At 42.0% G+C, this 21,096-nt stretch overlaps 2 protein-coding genes across 3 annotated transcripts in view; both read left to right on the forward strand.

Annotated features, from left to right (window-relative positions):
* siglecl1 (siglec-like 1) overlaps positions 1-9,721 on the forward strand; it is a 40,274-nt gene extending 30,553 nt beyond the window's left edge. For both annotated transcript variants that reach the window (XM_031904863.1, NM_001127949.1), the window contains 8 exon segments: positions 885-1,068; positions 1,377-1,670; positions 3,556-3,585; positions 5,058-5,099; positions 6,060-6,296; positions 6,748-8,018; positions 8,943-9,042; positions 9,686-9,721. In XM_031904863.1, coding sequence (XP_031760723.1) covers positions 885-1,068; positions 1,377-1,670; positions 3,556-3,585; positions 5,058-5,099; positions 6,060-6,296; positions 6,748-6,866 — 906 coding nt within the window. In that variant the 3' untranslated portion in view covers positions 6,867-8,018; positions 8,943-9,042; positions 9,686-9,721.
* LOC105947862 (sialic acid-binding Ig-like lectin 12) overlaps positions 1-21,096 on the forward strand; it is a 128,994-nt gene that overhangs the window by 84,115 nt on the left and 23,783 nt on the right. The window lies entirely within an intron of this gene.

A 21,096-nucleotide genomic window follows, 5' to 3' on the forward strand; every position in this document is an offset into this window, starting at 1 on the left:
GGATCTTAACCCCCCAATATTGGTGTAAACATATTCAGGCGCCTCTGAGCACTTTTGCAATTGTTCAATTTAAGTGATTTCTAAGACATTTGCAGTTCAGACCATTTGGGGCTGTTAATAGCAGGCTTGGCTCGACGGCTCTGAAAGGTCCAGAGTATCAGTGACCCTATAACTGTCTGTACACTTTCTATGAATTTCCTATATTCAGTCAAAACTGCAAATATTTCAGAAACCACTAAAAATTTAGAATGAATGAAAATTGCAAAAGTGCTCAGAGAAACACCCCAAGTAAGTTACATCCATTTATTTTAATGGGTTTAGACCCCTTACATTTTTTCAACCTTCTGCTCTTCAGCTCTCTGGTTTGGAACATCTCTCTTGCTGCTAAGGCTTCCTCCCCTAGCAACTAGGTATCAAGTCGGCAGCAGTGAGCACATTCAGACTATATATTTTGGTTGCTGGAGTCACGACTGGATATAATTTTAACTACAGGCCATAGAGATACAGTAAGAAGGGAAATCATTCCAAACAAATAAAAATGAAGAATAACTGATTTAATTAATCTGAGTTTCAACCTAAAATATATTTCTTGTGTGTATTTCTGTGTTTCATTTACTTATTTTAAATTTCTCTCCATTTTTCCTTTGCTTTTAATTGGCACAAACACAAATACAGTCACTAATCTGTGTGTTGTTCCTGCAGGAGCTGATAGGGGCCCAACCCCAGGTTATGATTTATATGCCCAGTCAGTGTCGGTGGCATCTGGTCTCTGTGTGGAAATTCCCTGTAATTTTACTGTTCCTGACAATAGACCTTTATATACAAGTGTCACAGGGATTTGGAAGAGAAAAGACACTCCTGACATTGTTGCAGCCTCTACAGAGGCCTCTATGGTTTCTAATGGAACAAAAGGCCGATTCACCCTGACTGGGAAAGTACATGAAGGAAACTGCTCATTCTCTATCAGCAATGCCCAACCAGCCGATCAAGGGTTCTATGAATTCCGAATTGAAGAAGGATCCCATAAATATTCCTATAGTTGGGACAAGCTCAATGTGAATGTGACAGGTGAGTAAGAGAAACCCAGTGTATATTGCAGGTGGGGGGTACAGTGAGATGGGACTGATCTGTACAATATGTCATTATACTGATGTCAGACGGAGAGAGTATTCACACATATACAGTATCTAAAAAAAACCTTTGCTTCTTATTATTTACTTTTGAAAGTGATGAGATAGAAGGAACAGAATTCATTGGATCTGCAGCAGAGACCCACACTTTTTTCCCCAATGAAATGGATGGTGAGTGCAGTGCACTGTGTGACCAACATGTCTCATTAACATATGCTCCATCTGTATCTCCCAATTCTGTTACAGATCTACCAGAACCTACTATATCTCCTGTGGGGGAGCTGATCGCTGGGAAGCCAATAACACTGACTTGTACGGCTCATCCAGCACCTCAAGGGTGCAAGGGAAACATCACATGGGGAGGAAGGATAAACATAGAGAACATATATAACTATGAGCGGGAGGATCAGGCTGGTAAAGTCACCTCCATATCAGATATCACTGTTACTCCATCCCAGAGAGAGCACAATAGCCCCCTAACATGTACAGTGACTTACAGTGGGGTCTCCACTAACAGCAGCATCACCCTGGGTGTTCAGTGTAAGTTTCCTCTCTTCCTCTTCCTCACTCACATCACATGTCTACTCACCCACATTGGTTTATAGTTTCCCTGAATTTCCTCTGGAATACAAATCCATAAATATCATAGGATATTATCATAGGAAATGATCAAGGCTAGAGCATGCTGGGAGCAGTGCTTAGGACACTAATGCCATTTTTGACCATTACCTTGGAAGTGATGCAAGTCAGCTATTAATGCTGGGGAACTCTGGGGCTACCAGCACCTGAATGTCATGGTAACTCCAGGGTCCCCCAGAAGGTGGCACTTCTAGGTGCAGCCGACTTGAATCACAAACAACACTGCATGGCAGTACTGGGCCCAGAGTTACTTGTGCCCAAGGCAGGTACCTCCTGTCCCAGCTGCCACTTGCCCCACCACCCAATCTCCATGGCAACCTCCCTTCCAGCAGCCACAACCTCCATCCCCCCCACTGCCCCCTGTTTAGTCCCACTCCTGCTCACTTCACAGAACTTAATGCAAGACAGGGAGTGGCCATATAGTCATTTTCTTCTAATTGTGCCCCCAAGCTGCAGTGCCATAGGAAGCTGCCTACTCTGCCGACCCCCAGTTCCACACTGCACTGTGTAAATGAGCCTTTATATCTGCAAACTGTACAGTTACTTACAATACAGACATATAAACATCCATAAATGTATGTAGATCAGCACAGCCCTGCAGTGTTTGTCCCCATGTGTAGTTCTTTAGTGTGCCAGGAGGTGGCGCTTTCTCAGTGCAGTCCTCATGGGCTTTGCTGTGGCATATTCACATTATTGCTGTGTTTGGGTACATTGGATAACTGCTCCTCCTGTTAGAGCTTCTATAAAGGCACCTACTGCCGGCACCCAAACCCAGCCACTGAGAAGCAGAATAACAGAGATGTAGGGAACATGTCAACTTTAGACTGAACAATTTATTTTTTAAGCAACTGTACAGATTAGCTAAAACTTGAATAATATATATGTATCTCCTGCTGGGTGCTATTCTGACTACCGTATATACTCGAGTATAAGCCGAGTTTTCCAGCCCAAAAAATGTGCTAAAAAAGGAACCCGCGGCTTATACTCGAGTACCAAGGGCAGCGCCAGATTACGTGACTGATACATTCGGCGTCCGTGCATATGTTAACGCGTGGGGGGTGGTGGCTTATACTCGAGTATATACGGTAAATTATCCAAACTTAGAAAATTACCCGAATGGCCAGAAGGTGATAATAAATATTTTATGTTTATAGTCAAACAGTCATTTTAGCAATAAGAATGTAAGAAAGACATTTGCATTTAGTAATTAAATGGTGCCAGTAAGTAGAAGTCCCTAAGGGTCGTTTACAAATACATAACAAAGTGCAGTTTTTGGATCCATAGGGATCACTTGCAACCACTAATGAGAGCCGTAAATTTATTTTCAGTCAGTTACACAAAAAATACCATACATTAAAGGTAGAGGGCGCTCTTTCCACTTCCATATAATTGCACTCTGCCCCCCAGTCACTACCTTTTATTCTCTGTTCCAAATCAAGTGCAGTTGTGCCTATTGATGCAGGGGAAGCTACCCCCTCCTCCCCTCCCTTGTGGTAGCTCCAGGCGTCCCACAGCACCCCGTGTCAATCATTGCATCGGAGGCGAATGTAACAAACAGAAAGCCCTGACACTTGGGGCAACTATACAGGAATGCAAGGAGCGTGTCACCAATAGGAGCAACATTTGTGACCAGTGTGTAAATAATCTGTGTTTGTAAATAACCCTTTTTACTTCCTAGTGAATGACCCCCAGGACATAGATGCCAATCTCCTAGAATCTGTTTATACTGCCATGTTTAATATAAATCTGACTCTAACCCAGCACATATTTGTTATTCATGTTGCAGATCCTCCTTCAGTGACAATCACAGTTCCAGGTAATAATTATATGCACAGTATGTAAATGATAGTTGCATATATAGTATATTTATAAACCTTTATCTCCTACTTCATCTGCCTTGGGTTGTCTTTATAGGGGACACTGGGGGATTTTACCCATCATAAGTGAGTGTCTCAACAAAGCTTTCTGCTGATTGGCTCAGATCCACATTCCTAAAGGGGGGAGAGTGAGTTCTTAGAATTCTTGAGGGAGGGGGGAGCAGTAGAGAGGAGAGAGCAGAGAGCTGTGTGTCTTTGGCACAGGAAAACAAAGAGACAACAAATCTTTTGACAGAGAACTCAGTGCAGCGTTTCTGTAAGTGCTTATGGCTGTATTTACATAGACCTTTTAGTTTTTACCTTTCTTTCTCCTTTAAAATGCACATCATTTTGAGGTGCAAGGAAGAAGCAGAAGGAGGTGCAGCCTGTATTGGGGCTCTGTCCTTACTATTGCCCTATATAACTCAGCCTGCAGCCTTGTGCCTTTATATGGGCACAGAACCCCTCAGTGACTGCTAATATCCTTATCATTTACAGTAGGGGGTACATTATCCCTTATAATACATGAGTGATACTCAGAGTTCCCTGTATAACTCAGCCTGCAGCCTTGTGCCTTTATATGGGCACAGAACCCCTCAGTGACTGCTAATATCCTTATCATTTACAGTAGGGGGTACATTATCCCTTATAATACATGAGTGATACTCAGAGTTCCCTGTATAACTCAGCCTGCAGCCTTGTGCCTTTATATGGGCACAGAACCCCTCAGTGACTGCTAATATCCTTATCATTTACAGTAGGGGGTACATTATCCCTTATAATACATGAGTGATACTCAGAGTTCCCTGTATAACTCAGCCTGCAGCCTTGTGCCTTTATATGGGCACAGAACCCCTCAGTGACTGCTAATATCCTTATCATTTACAGTAGGGGGTACATTATCCCTTATAATACATGAGTGATACTCAGAGTTCCCTGTATAACTCAGCCGGCAGCCTTGTGCCTTTATATGGGCACAGAACCCCTCAGTGACTGCTAATATCCTTATCATTTTCAGTAGGGGGGTACATTATCCCTTATAATACATGAGTGATACTCAGAGTTCCCTGTATAACTCAGCCTGCAGCCTTGTGCCTTTATATGGGCACAGAACCCCTCAGTGACTGCTAATATCCTTATCATTTACAGTAGGGGGTACATTATCCCTTATAATACATGAGTGATACTCAGAGTTCCCTGTATAACTCAGCCTGCAGCCTTGTGCCTTTATATGGGCACAGAACCCCTCAGTGACTGCTAATATCCTTATCATTTACAGTAGGGGGTACATTATCCCTTATAATACATGAGTGATACTCAGAGTCCCTGTATAACTCAGCCGGCAGCCCTGTGCAGAAATTAGAATTGGGAATAGATTTATAATCAGTTTACAAGGTAACTGGCCATTTATTTGCTTTCATTCTAATTTCAGACGCCCCTAGAAGCCCAGCTATTTGGGACTGCACATCAGCAGGTAATATTACACTTCTCATAGTTATGTCTGACATGTTCCATCAAGCTCATCATCATTACTTTTCTGTTCTTGAATTAAAAGAATTGCATTTTTTTTAAATGGACGTAAAGTGCAGCTATCATCAAAAAATGGTTCCCCCACTGGAGGCGCGGGCTGATAGATCTCATACCCCAGTTGGGGGAAACAATAGCTTTCTTCATAAATATCTTCCCCCCTAGCGCTAAGCCCCAAGCACCGGCAGGGAGCTCCTAGTGCAAGTAGCCTCAAGCTACAGTATGAGTTGTGAGCCCCTGTACCAGCCCAAATCCACCAAAGCTCTATAGAAATAAAGCCCCATGCCCCTGAAGGTGCCCACAGTAGCTTTCCATCTTTTGCCCTGCCCAACTACTGCACATGCTCAGTCTGCTCTTGGCTGATGTCAGTGACCTGAGCTTAGGGATCGACTCACAATATTCTTCTTTCCCTGCCGGCTTGCTCTAGTCACTGCCTGGTCACTATTAAACATGCATACAGGCCAACCAATCACAGTCCTGTTCTGGCTGCTAAAACACTGAAGTCCCACTCTGGCACATTAAAGCAATATTGCACAATAAAACTTTCCCCAAATCCCCAGGGCCAGCGGCTGCATTAAAATGCAAGAAATCCCCCAATGAGAATGCCAGCTGATGTGAGTAAATCCGGCTCCCTGTTCTCTGTTCCTGCAATTGGAGTTGGGAGCAATAAGCACAGTTTCCCAGCACTGAACAAGTCTGTCCCTTTATCCCCATGTCTGATTCCTGTGCCATATAATGACGGGAAAAATGCCATCATTATCTCTATATGTAAGGTACCAGGGAGATGCCTGACACAGTGCTGGGAATCAGCATTCTCACTCAATACATTTGTGTGTCCTACAGGTTGATTCTGTGACATAAAGGAGCACAAAGATGTGATTCTCATGTATCTGTGGTGTCTCTATAGGTTGCCGGGTTGAAGTCATAGAAGGAACCTCCCTGTCCCTGCTCTGCTCTGCTGAAAGTAACCCTCCTGCCAACCTGTCCTGGGAAAAAATGGGTCAGAGCAGCACCGACCCCCTAAATTCCTCAAGTGGGAGATTAAATGTGGGTCCTGTAACTGCTCATAATGAGGGAGAATACATGTGCCGGGCAAGGAATAAACATGGGGATTCAACGGCATCAGCCATAGTAGTTATTATATGTAAGTGTTTCACCCATACTCCTAAAGGTGTATAATAGTACAATTGTACAGATCCCAAAATGAAGATATTTTCAATTGCATAACCCAGGAACAGTTCCAGGACAGATCCATAATGTTCACAATAGAATATTTCAGGAATTGGCATGAGACCTACAATCTGGAATATTAGAGGTCTGAAGGTTTCGTAGCAAATTATAAAAGAAAATATAAAATTATAAAAGAAATCCAAATCCTGGATCAGTTGTTTTTGCAGAATTTGGGTTGGGCTGAATCTGAATGCCCACCATGTGACTGTGTACTATAACATAGTTTGGGCATGTGCATGGGTATATGCTGGGTTAGTTCCCATTAGTTACAGATAAATGCCAAATTATTTATCATTTATGACATAGCACGTAAATGGAATATTGTTTAAAATGGCAAACATTTCATTCTTTCTTTCTCATTTTAGATGCCCCAAGAAGACTAACTATTACCTACTGCAATATAACTGGTAATTCTGTTTTATGTCTTTATTACAAAACTTTACATTACAATTTTTACACATTTTGGTCCCATGCACACTGGTGATCTAATAAAAAATGCCCTCTCTGGGGTAGGGTTATGACTTAAGTGAGGCTTCGTTAAACTGTGGGAATTTCCCACCTGCCAATTGTCTATAATTTTTATTTGGATAGAGAGAAAACTCATATTGAAATCCTGGTGGTTATAAAGACTTAAGCTGGCTATAAACACATGATGATATTGTACAAAACCTTGTTTCGTATGATATTCAGTGCGTGTATGGCGGCTCGATGAGGTTACCGATATCGCATAAGGCTGCGGATATTGGTTGACTCGTCCATCAGGTGGGTTAAAAGATTTTGATTGGGCACCATTGAAGGCGCCCAAGCAACATCTATGTTCAGGGCTGAATCGGCAGAAGAAGATAGATAGAGTTCCTATTGTTTCTACCTCCATATCCGACGATTCAGCCCTGAACGTCTGTGGAGGGTGGGAACAATCTTTCCTGCGACCAATGGTCACAAGATCAAAAATCGTTACGTAGATGGCCACCTTTAGATTGTGCCCTGATGTACATGAACATGTCATTTGATCCCTTAGAATCCTTCATGGCTGGTAAATCAATAGGAACCTTCCCTTCCCTGGTCACGCTTTCAAAACGGATACAGGGTCGGGAGGAGATTTGGGCAGTGATCCCCAACCAGTGGCTCAGGGGCAACATGTTTCTCCCCAACCCCTTGGATGTTGCTCTCAGTGCCCCCAAACCAGGGAGTTATTTTTGAATTCCTGACTTGGGGGCAAGTTTTGGTTGAATAAAAACAAGATTTCCTACCAAATAAAGCCCCTGTAAGCTGATAGTGTGCATAGAGTCTGCAAAATAGCCAATCACAGCCCTTATTTGGCTCCTCCATGAACTTTTATGGTGCTTGTGTTGCTTTAAAAAATTGTGAGTTTTCATTTCAGATTGCTCTGTGCATGAAAGCTCTGTTGAAGTCCAAGAAGGAAACTCCCTGTACCTGCGGTGCGATGCTGACAGTAACCCTGTGGCAAAAGTGGTTTGGGTGAAACAAATACAGAACGGCACAATCACCCAAATATCACTCACAGCGCAACTGAATGTGACTCATGTAACAGCTGAAAATGAGGGAAATTATACGTGTCAGACAATGAACAGAGTTGGAAATTCAAGTAAATCCATCTCCGTGGTTCTTATCAAAAGTAAGTTACACCTACATCTCTGCAATGTGGTATAGCCAAGGCTCATTATAGGAGATACTTACGCTGGTCTTTAAAAAAATGTTCTGGAAAAAAACTTGGTAAACCGAGGTAAATTGCGCTGATTACAGTATCTCTGCGTTTCACAGCTTTGTTAATGAGCCTAGTAAACGATGTAGAGTAATAGTATCATGGTCTTATTTGTGCGCTTAGTGTCATGTTTCTTAAATATACGGATCATAAATCAGAACTTCAAAAATAGAATGTTTTTAATACAATGTCGGTAGTTGATCCCAGAGCTGGTTCTACTGCCCTTTTGGTGTGAGGAATGTAAAACGTCTCGATCATTCGTCCGAAAATATTGTAATTGCGGTCCGAAAGTCACAATATTTTTTGTGCCAATTTTCTTTGTCGTTTGCGGTTTTTTTTTTTGTCGCCCGAGCTTTTTGTACGCGTCCACGCGCTTTTTTTTACACCACCGTGCCCAATTTGACCCAACACATTTTTTGGACGCACAACGTATTTTTCCGCTGCAAATTTTCACTGAGGTTTCACAAAACAATTCGCCAATGGCTAAATGCAGAAATTCGCAGCATAACCATGCCTGGCAAACAAATTACTCTTCAGCATCGGAGCAGGTCCGGGGGGGGAGGGCACTATTGCCCCTATTGCCTTTTTGTTGCCCTGGATGCTCACTGCCACCTGAGGCAAGATTCTTACCTTGCCCCACGGCAGGGGCAGCCCTGACTGGTCCCTTCTAGAATATGCTGCACAGTTTGGCTCTTTAGTGGTCAAAATAGCAGAGAGCAGCGACTAAGCTAATAAAGGCTGGCAGAGCTGGATGTTATTGCTATGTATCAATATATAAGCATATCAAGCAATCATTCTCCTCCTAATGATAAACAATATATTTATTTATATTTTTAGCTCACACCAATGATGCAATCCATCTTGCAGGAATAATATCTGGTGGAATTTTTGTCTTACTCCTCGTTGCCATAGTAACGGTTTTGGTAATAAAGAAAATGTAAGTCTCCCTTCCTGCTTCCTGATGAAATACATATGATTTACTTCACCTTTGCTAACCCTTGTAGGTTTTGAAACAATACTGTTGGGCAGGGATCCCCAACCTTTTATACCCGTGAGCCACATTCAAATGGAAAAAGGGTTGGGGAGCAACACAAGCATGGAAAAAGGTTCCTGGGGGTGCCAATAAGAGCTATAATTGGCTACTTAATAGCCCCTATATGGACTGGCAGCCTACAGAAGGTTCTGTTTGGCTTTACATTGGGTTTTATGCAATCAAAACTTGCCCCCAAGCCAAGAGCACCTGCTTTGAGGCCACGGGGAGCAACATCCAAGGGGTTGGGGAACATGTTGCCCCTGAGCCACTGGTTGGGGATCCCTGCTGTAGGTCATAGGATCCATTTTAGTTTCTAATTCATATTATTTTTTAAATAATATTTAAAGAAATCAAGGTCAGGTATTAGGGTCAAGGACCATGTCCTGACGTCTGTCTATTGTCTGTATAGAGTGATAAAGACTAGAATATGAAACCAAAATTAAATTCAATTTGTTTAAGTTGTTGAAGGTTTTAAAGCTTAATTTCAGTATGTTAATACTAAATAATCACAACTAATTATTATACCTCTTTGGATTTATTTTGGCAGGAGGAGGCCACCAGAACAGGCTGAAGAAAGTAAAAATGAAGAAAGTAAACGTTCACCAACAAATAATGTTGAAGGACTTTATGCCAAAATAAGAAAAAAACCATTAGATGTAAGAGTCTGTTATTATTCTTCCTGCCTCTTTCATAATTGTTATAGTTTAGCTACAAACCAAACATGGATTGGCACATTATTCTGACGGATTAGCTTGCAGGCCAATGGGATCACTGAGTGGAAGCAGTAAGATTGGGATAACTAGGGTGGATATTCTGTGCCTTCATATTGGCCATATACAGGTATAGGACCCGTTATCCAGAATGCTCGGGACCAAGGGTATTCTGGATAAGGGGTCTTTCTGTAATTTGGATCTCCATACCTTAAGTCTACTAAAAAATCAATAAAACATTAATTAAACCCAATAGGCTTGTTTTGCATCCAATAAGGATTATTTATATCTTAGTTGGGATCAAGTACAGGTACTGTTTTATTATTACAGAGAAAAGGGAATCATTTAACCATTAAATAAACCCAATAGGGCTGTTCTGCCCCAATAAGGGGTAATTATATCTTAGTTGGGATCAAGTACAGGTACTGTTTTATTATTACAGAGAAAAAGGAATCATTTAACCATTAAATAAACCCAATAGGGCTGTTCTGCCCCAATAAGGGGTAATTATATCTTAGTTGGGATCAAGTACAGGTACTGTTTTATTATTACAGAGAAAAGGGAATCATTTAACCATGAAATAAACCCAATAGGGCTGTTCTGCCCCCAATAAGGGGTAATTATATCTTAGTTGGGATCAAGTACAAGGTACTGTTTTATTATTACAGAGAAAAGGGAATCATTTAACCATTAAATAAACCCAATAGGGCTGTTCTGCCCCCAATAAGGGGTAATTATATCTTAGTTGGGATCAAGTACAGGTACTGTTTTATTATTACAGAGAAAAGGGAATCATTTAACCATTAAATAAACCCAATAGGGCTGTTCTGCCCCCAATAAGGGGTAATTATATCTTAGTTGGGATCAAGTACAGGTACTGTTTTATTTCTACAGAGAAAAAGGAAATTAGTTTTAAAATTCTGAATTATTTGATTAAAATGGAGTCTATGGGAGACAGGCTTTCCGTAATTCGGAGCTTTCTGGATAACAGGTTTCCGGATAAGGGATCTTGTTTTTATTCAACCAAAACTTGCCCCCAAGTCAGGAATTCAAAAATAACTCCCTGGTTTGGGGGCACTGAGAGCAACATCCAAGGGGTTGGGGAGAAACATGTTGCCCCCGAGTCACTGGTTGGGGATCACTGGTACAAAGGGTCCCAGAGACTGTATTTAAACAGAGGGTTTATTATATAACATTTATAACAAATAAATACATGTACATATGGTGGAACTATAGATTTACTGCAGTTATATAACCCTTCAATCAGGTATAGAATACAACTTGAGTTTTGCAAAGGTTACAAGTTAATGATAATGTAATGTAATAGTAATGTTTTTGCATTCATTATATACCCAAAAATAGTTCCATCTTGCACCTAGTGAATCCCAGCTTTGTATACTTACTAACTGGCCCATGATAAGGAATTTACCCCAAAAAATGGATAAAGCTTAGGGTTTTCTGGGAGATCACTCTTTGTGACCTAAACGTTCAGATACCTGAATCTGGAATTTAAAGGAACAGTAACACCAAAAAATGAAAGTGTATAAAAGTAACTAAAATATAATGTGCTGCTGCCCTGCACTGGTAAAAGTTGTGTGATTACTTCAGAAACTCTACTATAATTTATATAAATAAGCTGCTATGTAGCCATGGGGGCAGCCATTCAAAGGAAAAAAGGCACAGGCACATAGCAGATAACAGATAAAACACTATTGTATTCTACAGAGCTTATCTGTTATCTGCTATGTAACCTGTGCCTTTTCTCCTTTTTTCCAGCTTGAATGGCTGCCCCCGTGGCTACACAGCAGTTTATTATATAAATTATAGTAGTGTTACTGTAGCAAACACCCCAGCTGTACCAGTGCAGGGCAACAGTGCATTATATTTGTATTACTTTAAAGCTCTTTCATTTTTTGGTGTTACTGTTCCTTTAAGAGAGATCTGCAAATGCACATTTGGGTTTGGTATTGGCAATTAGAGGTTGTCCAGTAAAACAGAAGCCAGTGATAGCGATGAGCGATTTTTTTCGGCAGGCATGGATTCACAATGAAATTCTGCATTTCACCATTGGCAAATTTTTTCGCAAACTTCAGTGAAAAGTCACCAAAAATTTGCTGTTGCATCAAAAAAGTTGCACGGTACCCACGTTTCATGATTTTTTTGCTGTTTCATGAATTTTTATGCAGTTTCAGGAAACTAAGGCCATAGCTATGACATTAGTAGAGTTTCTAGGCCGCACCAGGCCCCCTGCAAAAAAGTTTTCAAAGACAAGCACTTCCTGCCCGCCCCTCCATCACATCCGCACCCACTAGCTCTCAGGCAGAAGAGCAATAGGGAGTGGGAAAAGCTATAGAGGAAATAGAGGTCTGTGCCACTGTATGACATAACTGACATCAAGCCCTTCCAACTCTGCCCACGTTCCAAACCTGGTCAAAATGTGGAGACAAAAAGTGATCATATTTGCAAAGTAATTCAGAAGCTGTAACAAAAACCAATATGGCAGAATTGTTGAAATAATTGAAAATGTATATTTTTCACATTCCACCAGGAACCCAATATGAGTCCCAGCTCTCCAAATGAAGGTGAAAGCCCTGATGAAGATGTACAATATGTGAGCCTTCATTTCTCAACGTTAAAACCAAAAAGTTCTCCAGAACCACAAGAGACTTTATATTCAGAAGTCAAGCGGAACTAACACCAGGAATAGGCGTATAAGGGAGGAGGCTCAGCAGTGGCATTTTGTACTCAGTGACACCATGATCTGCACTGCCATTGTCTTAATGTTAATCCCATCATATATCAGTGAACAGTCTGGCTTCAGGAACAATTTACTTTGACAATGTATTGACAAGAAAAAATAACTTCATTCTTGTAACGCCTTGGTAACGATATCCAGCACAAGACGAGAACCTGCAAAATGGACAGTTTGGATTTATCTTCATGTGGCCATGATACATGGAACTTTCCGTTAATTTTCTTTACTCTGGTGATCTTTACAATCTGTGAAAACAGAATTACAAAGTCCTCTGTGGAATCTCTGTGTGTGTCCCCTGGTGAGGACATGTATTGTTTGTTTGCCTGCTACGTGGGAGCAGCCACCTTTCCAAAAGGGAAGGTACTCTGGGGCAGGTAGCGCTACCTGGGGGGATTTAAGAGCTCTTGGGGAAGGGACTGAACTGAATACAAGGGTTGTGGTCTTTCTGGACCCAAGTTGGGACTGGGCACCTACAGAGACTGTGCCAGCAGTGGATAGGCTGCACAGGTTCCTCAGGGCAGGAAAATCAGTTATCCCTAAAGTTGTTTTACTTCCATTTTCAAAAGTAATATAAAGTTGATATTCCTGCAACTGTGTGTGATTATTCCTAGTGGAAATCCCCTTGAGGTGTGCTCCTCATTGTCCACTAAGTGGAGGCACTGCGCCAAAATCCCAGTTCCCAGTTTATAATTCAAAGAGAACAAAATTCTCCTGTTAAAGCAAGTAAACCGCCAAACAGAAGTGAGTGTGCCAAGAAAGGGTTACAATTAGTGATGAGCGAATCTGTTCCGTTTCGCTTCGCCGAAAAATTCGCGAATCTTTGAAAAGATCCGCGAAACGGCGAAAAATTCGCGAAACGGCAAAAATGTCGTGCGACAAAAAAAATTGTCGCCCGCGGCTATTATTTTGTCACGCGGCTATTGTTTCGTCTCTTGCGGCTATTGTTTTGTCGCGCGGCTTTTATTTCGTCACGCGCGGCTCTTGTTTCGTCGCCCGCGGCTCTTGTTTCGTTGCGCGGCACTTGTTTCGTCGCGCTCGGCTCTTGTTTCGTCGCCCGCGGCTCTTGTTTCGTTGCGCGGCTCTTGTTTCGTCGCCCGCGGCTATTGTTTTGTCGCGCGGCTATTATTTCGTCGCCTGCAGCTATTATTTTGTCGCACGGCTATTGTTTCGTCGCGCGCGGCTATTGTTTCGTCGCCCGCGGCTATTATTTTGTCGCGCGCTATTGTTTCGTCGCCCGTGACAATTTTTGGACGTGCGGCGAATTTTTCCGCGGCGAAATTTTTCATCCGTTTCGCGAAACAATCCGCCAATGGCGAAACGCGGAAATTCGCCGCGAATCCATGCCTGGCGAAACTTTTCGCCCATCACTAGTTACAATAGATACAAACTGTAGCCCAGAATAATAATGCCTATCCCTTTAATACATTTCTTTTCCGAAAAAACATAGTCTGTTGAAAAGAAGGTGGGGGCTTAATAAAATGGAAACTCGTAATATACAATGTACATAAAAATATATATAGAATATTTATCCTGATCATATAGTCAGTCATTAAAATGACCAGTAACTTAGTAACTTTTGCCAAATAATTCGGCAGACATGAATTTGCGGCGAACTTTGGCGTTTCGCCATTGGCGGATTATTAAGCGAAACAGGTGGCAAAATTTACTGCGTAAAAATTCACAGAGCGTAAAAAAAAATGATGCACGTGACAAATTTATTGATGTGCGACATATTCACCATTTCGCGGATTTTTCACGGGACAGATTCGACACCACTAATGATGGGTTTTAAATGTAAAATGAGCAGTTGGGTTTGGGGCAGTTTTTAAAATGACAGTGAAGTTGTTTAGTAACTTCTGTGTAGCAGAACCCTAAGTATATGGTAAATGGATTATTAAGGCAATTCTATACATACAGGAATATTAGGTATTGTGAGGGATCTTTTGCACTTAATGATCTGTTTCTGTGTGAGAATTGTTAATCACTAGCTATAAAAATTTGATGTATATATACTGTATATGGTATGCATCACTGTATGTAAAGGTTACCCCTGAAAATTGGCAGTACAGGTATAGGATCTGTTATCTGAAAACCCCTTATCCAGAAGGCCGACTCCCATAGACTCCATTTTACTTAAATAATTCACACTTATAAAAATGATTTTCATTTTTCTCTGTAATAATAAAACAGTACCTGTACTTGATCCCAACTAAGATATAATTACCCCTTATTGGGGGCAGAACAGCCCTATTGGGTTTATTTAATGGTTAAATGATTCCCTTTTCTCTGTAATAATAAAACAGTACCTGTACTTGATCCCAACTAAGATATAATTACCCCTTATTGGGGCAGAACAGCCCTATTGGGTTTATTTAATGGTTAAATGATTCCCTTTTCTCTGTAATAATAAAACAGTACCTGTACTTGATCCCAACTAAGATATAATTACCCCTTATTGGGGGCAGAACAGCCTTATTGGGTTTATTTCATGGTTAAATGATTCCCTTTTCTCTGTAATAATAAAACAGTACCTGTACTTGATCCCAACTAAGATATAATTACCCCTTATTGGGGCAGAACAGCCCTATTGGGTTTATTTCATGGTTAAATGATTCCCTTTTCTCTGTAATAATAAAACAGTACCTGTACTTGATCCCAACTAAGATATAATTACCCCTTATTGGGGGCAGAACAGCCCTATTGGGTTTATTTCATGGTTAAATGATTCCCTTTTCTCTGTAATAATAAAACAGTACCTGTACTTGATCCCAACTAAGATATAATTACCCCTTATTGGGGGCAGAACAGCCCTATTGGGTTTAATTCATGTTTTAATGGTTTTTCAGTAGATTTAAGGTATGGAGATCCAAATTACAGAAAGATCCCTTATCCAGAAAACCCCAGGTGCTGAGCATTCTGGATAATGGGTCTTATACCTGTACTTTTTTATATGTATGTTGCTGTGATTTCTTTATGTAATGTTAAAAAAAGTTTTCAAAACCTTATAAACATATTGTATATACTGTATTACAAATGAGATATTTTCCCACACAACAAGCTCCCTGTGTCTCCTTATACCTCCTGCTGCTAATGCTGATTATTGTATTTAAAAACAAATAGGTAAAAGGTTGCAGATATCATTGTATAGGAATATGGGAAGGCTCATCACAGCAGGAAGGATAACAGGTAGGGTGACCACTTCCTGTCACAACATAAGTTCTTGGAAAGAGTTTGGCTTTCACCTGAGGAACAGGGTCAATGTTTCTGGGAGCGTAGGCATGGGCCCAGTAAAGGAAATACCCCAAGGGTAGTTGACCCTTGGTGAAGTCGGGGAACAGGGCTCCATGAATGAGGCATTAGATAAAGGCAGGAGTAGCTCCCTGTATAGTACCACTCTAGGGGTGTAAGGCGGTTAGGGCTGAGCCTCCATACGTAGTACCACTCTAGGGGTGTAAGGCAGTTAGGGCTGAGCCCCTGTATAGTACCACTCTAGGGGTGTAAGGCAGTTAGGGCTGAGCCCCTGTATAGTACCACTCTAGGGGTGTAAGGCAGTTAGGGCTGAGCCCCTGTATAGTACCACTCTAGGGGTGTAAGGCAGTTAGGGCTGAGCCCCTGTATAGTACCACTCTAGGGGTGTAAGGCAGTTAGGGCTGAGCCCCTGTATAGTACCGCTCTAGGGGTGTAAGGCAGTTAGGGCTGAGCCCCTGTATAGTACCGCTCTAGGGGTGTAAGGCAGTTAGGGCTGAGCCCCTGTATAGTACCGCTCTAGGGGTGTAAGGCAGTTAGGGCTGAGCCCCTGTATAGTACCACTCTAGGGGTGTAAGGCAGTTAGGGCTGAGTCCCTGTATAGTACCGCTCTAGGAGTGTAAGGCAGTTAGGGCTGAGCCCCTGTATAGTACCGCTCTAGGGGTGTAAGGCAGTTAGGGCTGAGCCCCTGTATAGTACCACTCTAGGGGTGTAAGGCAGTTAGGGTTGAGCCCCTGTATCAGTACCACTCTAGGGGTGTAAGGCAGTTAGGGCTGAGCCCCTGTATAGTACCACTCTAGGGGTGTAAGGCAGTTAGGGCTGAGCCCCTGTATAGTACCACTCTAGGGGTGTAAGGCAGTTAGGGCTGAGCTCCTGTATAGTACCACTCTAGGGGTGTAAGGCAGTTAGGGCTGAGCTCCTGTATAGTACCACTCTAGGGGTGTAAGGCAGTTAGGGCTGAGCCCCTGTATAGTACCACTCTAGGGGTGTAAGGCAGTTAGGGCTGAGCTAGAAAGAGCAGTTCTGAGCTCCTACATAGGACTGGCACTTTTGGAGGTATCTCCCCCAGGCCACATTGCCTGTAGTGTAGGGATCCCAGTGAATAGGGAATCAAGGTAGAGAATTCCCTGAGGGGATCCATTACGGGGTGTGGCAGATGGGAAGTGAGATTCCTGCCAAGTCTGTACTCAGGGGAGTGTCAGTCTGTATTACACTCTGTATGTGGTGTTGCCTGTACCACTGGCCCCTGAGAAGCTGTATTGTGAGTAACCCTGTGGGGGTTCAATAAACACTTGTTATTTTGTTGTTTGCAAGAACCTCTGGTGTCTTCAGTCTTTTTTTCTGTATAGCAATGAGAGAAGTAGTTGCACAACACCCTTGTCTTCCTCTTAGTAAAGGCCCAATTTTGCCTCAGTAGACTGAGCTCGAAATAAGAACAGTGAGTGTGACTTTCTCACAGCTTAAATGTCCATTTCCGCCTCAGCGCAGCATAGAGAGGAAATAGAGCCCCAAGGGCAACTTCCTTCTCTAATTCTGGCTATTTGTGGGTAACCACTGGGCTGGAAGTGGAGTCATATTGAAACTAAAAAAATCTGTTTGTTTTTTCAGTCTTTGCTTTTTATTAATGCACGTAACAACATTCCCTTCCATAACCATCAGCAGCAGGAGAGGATTAATGGCCCAGTTGATACCACAATGCTTAATGAGTATGCACTCATAATACCTATTCATACACAGACAGAGAAGGATTTAATGATGGACCCCATCCAACAATATCTCCTGTGTAGCTCGGCCATAATACGCCCAAAGTAAAACATGTACAGAAAATTCCCCCCATAGTCTGAGAATGGAGTGTTAATACAATCTGCAACATAATCGCCGTAGGCAGAGAGTGATATTATGGTTTGGGGAGGCTGAAGGTGGCACTTGGGATTACAAACCAATGGGTGGCAGGGTGAATGCCAACTTAGCTATGTTTAAAGGTGAGTTTCATGGTACAAAATTATTAACTTTTCCTGTAAGAAAAATATCTATTTTCAGTTGACTACGCAGCTTAGGTTTTCTGGGAAAAATACACTTTTATTAATATTGTATCAATAAAGGTTTAGTAACTTTTAATATCTGCGTCTATGTAACGGATATGTGTCCTGTCAGACCTTTATGAGTCCTATATGTGCTTATGCTGACCTCTTGACCGCTAGTAGCACTCTATCCCATAACGATCTTTAAAGGTTGCTATCATGCCAAGGTGACTATACTAGAATGATAACCCTCCACAAGGGTAACCTAATTCCAGGAATCTCAGGTACTGCAATGACAAAACAGTCCCTAAATTTTGGGCTATATGCTGACCCATTATGGCAAGCAGGGCAACCCATGCCTCATTACTAACTTGTTCCCTGAGCAAGCCAAGCAGAAGACATGAACAGCAATGCCACTACATATGATATGACCTGGACAGGAAGGCATACTCATAGCCACCATGCTGCTAAACTAATATATAGCATGGGAACAGGAAGACATAATCCCAGTCAATGTAGACAACTGGGTAGGAATAAGGAATGTCTTTCAAGTATGAGTTAAGGTTAGAGCTTCTAGACCTAACCAGTGTGTATGCCCTGTATCCTGACCACTCTGATGGAAGCCAAAAACTCCCTGTTTCAAGCTTCCCAGCTGGAGGCACCCTCACCCAAGGGAGAATACTTCAGGGCAAGTAATTAACTGTTGTGCAGGCAATACCATGGGCCAGATAACTGGGCCCTAGGCAGGGAGATGTAGGTAGAACTTACCGCTAAAGACTATGATGGAACAGTCCATAAATTGAAAGCATAGGTTATCCCAAGCAGTGCGAATGTGACGCTCAGGTACATCCCTTGAGAGATCTAGTATAAATAAATTTAAAGCAACTGGACTTGTTAAGTAATCATTGAAGACGTTTCACTACTCATCCGAGCAGCTTCTTCAGTTCAACTGACTGGTATGGGAAGTCCTCAGCATATATACTCTTCCACTAATCCAATCACAATGGCACTTTGTAACTCTTCAGAAAGGTGACATCTGAAACTCACAGAGGTGTGAATGTTGTGGAGTTACTTTGAAAGGATTACCAAAGTATCATGCAACTCTTCAAAGCAGGTGTTACTTGTTAGAGTTGCATGAGTGGATGTGCCATTGTGATTGGATTAGTGGAAGAGTATATATGCTGAGGACTTCCCATACCAGTCAGTTGAACTGAAGAAGCTGCTCGGATGAGTAGTGAAACGTCTTCAATGATTACTTAACAAGTCCAGTTGCTTTAAATTTATTTATACTAGATATACCATGACCTGGATGAATGAAAATCTTCATAGACATCCCTTGGGAGACATGCCATACACCCTGCAATCAGAACAGAAAACTCAAAGAGCAAACATGTGTCCTCTTGTGGGAACTAGGTATGGAATGGCAGCTACCCCAAAATATTTACTCATAGCATATAATTTGAAGCCAGGTGAACCTTAATATATTCTCAAGCCCTGTAGCATGTATGCAATATGCCTAAACAGCTGTAATCCCTCAGCCAATTCAATGCAAGGGTTAGACCCTCCGAACCCAACAGAAGTGACAATGATAGCTTAGCAAGGCAATGCATAAAGTCTATTTAACGGCTGCTTGCTGGGCAACAAGCACCTAATCCCTGTCAACAAAAAAAACAGAGCTTCGAAAACAAGTGTCCAGCTGTGAAGCTATTCTCAAGGCAGAGGAGATACCCAGTAACTTAAGATATAATGTACATGCCATCTTATTACCCTGCTTGAGCTACTGTGATCCAGCAGATGCCATGAGATTGGCTGCCACCTGCCAGCATCAAGCATCCTGTATCAAGCATAACAGAGCCGAAGATCCCAGGATATGAGGTAATGTGCAGGGGAAAAGATCTCATGGATCAACAAACCCCAGTCCCTAGGTGCCACTTTTCATCACCTAATGCTTTCCCAAGGCTAAAAAGCAAAAATATTGCTTCCAATGGAGTAAGCAAAGCAGAAGGAAAAAAAAGACGAGGGGGTGGGGTGGCTTTAAAGCTTTGGGGAGGATCCTTCTGATGGGGCATGGGGGCGGGGATATCTCAGATAGTGCTGATATGGAATACGAACAGGGAAAACTCTATTGAACTCTATGGGGGAGATTTACCAAGACAAGAACGCTCCGAGCGTATTCTCACCGATTTCTTTGCACCCGCGCGAAATATTCGGAAAGGCTCTGCTGCTGTTTACAATGGTTCGGTATGAAAATGTGACTTTCGGATCGCCAATACGATATTATCATGACTAATATGATTTTTTCGTAAGCATTTTCGGGATATTTGCGATCTTCAGAAATTTTCGTTTCCAATCCGAATTTTTCCCATTCGGGATTTGAATTGGTGGATTAGTAAATCTGCCCCTATGGGAGAAAACTGAAACCGAATTAAGAAGAACATTTTTTTCTCTTCTAACTGAATCTTATCCATGAGTTTTCACATGAGAAACCGTGAGATAACCTTTACTCACTAAACTGAATCTGGCCCTTTGTTGTCAAAATGTAGGAGATATGTTTTTAAATGTATTCTTATTTTTTTTTTCTTTTCTGTTCAGTCATATAGGTTTCAAATAAAGAGAGTATGCAGGATTATAGGACCTTTATAATTTTGTAAAGCACAATAAAAAATACAAAATATGATGTTGGCTTCAGTCATTTTGAGATTACATGCATTATCATACAGCCAGAGACTTAACTGCTGCCCAAAAGATATTTTGGAAAGAGATTGAAGAATATGTATAATATATTATAATTTATTAATATAAATCTATCCACACAGCTCTCTTTATCTCCATTATAAGCCCTCCTGAATATCAACAAAGACCTTGGGGTAGATTTATCAATCCACGAACGCTCCGAATGCGTCCGAATGCGTTTTTTCATAATGATCGTTATTTTTGAGACAATTTCGTCGCTATTGCGACTTTTTCGTATCTTGCGCAAATTTTTCGTTGCCCTCGCCTTTGCTTGGGCCAGGTTGGAGCTGCAGAGTGCCATTGAGCCCTATGGGAGACTTTCCTTGGGCCGGGTTGGAGCTGCAGAGTGCCATTGAGCCCTATGGGAGACTTTCCTTGGGCCGGGTTGGAGCTGCAGAGTGCCATTGAGCCCTATGGGAGACTTTCCTTGGGCCGGGTTGGAGCTGCAGAGTGCCATTGAGCCCTATGGGAGACTTTCCTTGGGCCAGGTTGG

This window comes from Xenopus tropicalis, chromosome 7 (assembly GCF_000004195.4).
Source record: "Xenopus tropicalis strain Nigerian chromosome 7, UCB_Xtro_10.0, whole genome shotgun sequence".
Lineage (NCBI taxonomy): Eukaryota > Metazoa > Chordata > Amphibia > Anura > Pipidae > Xenopus > Xenopus tropicalis.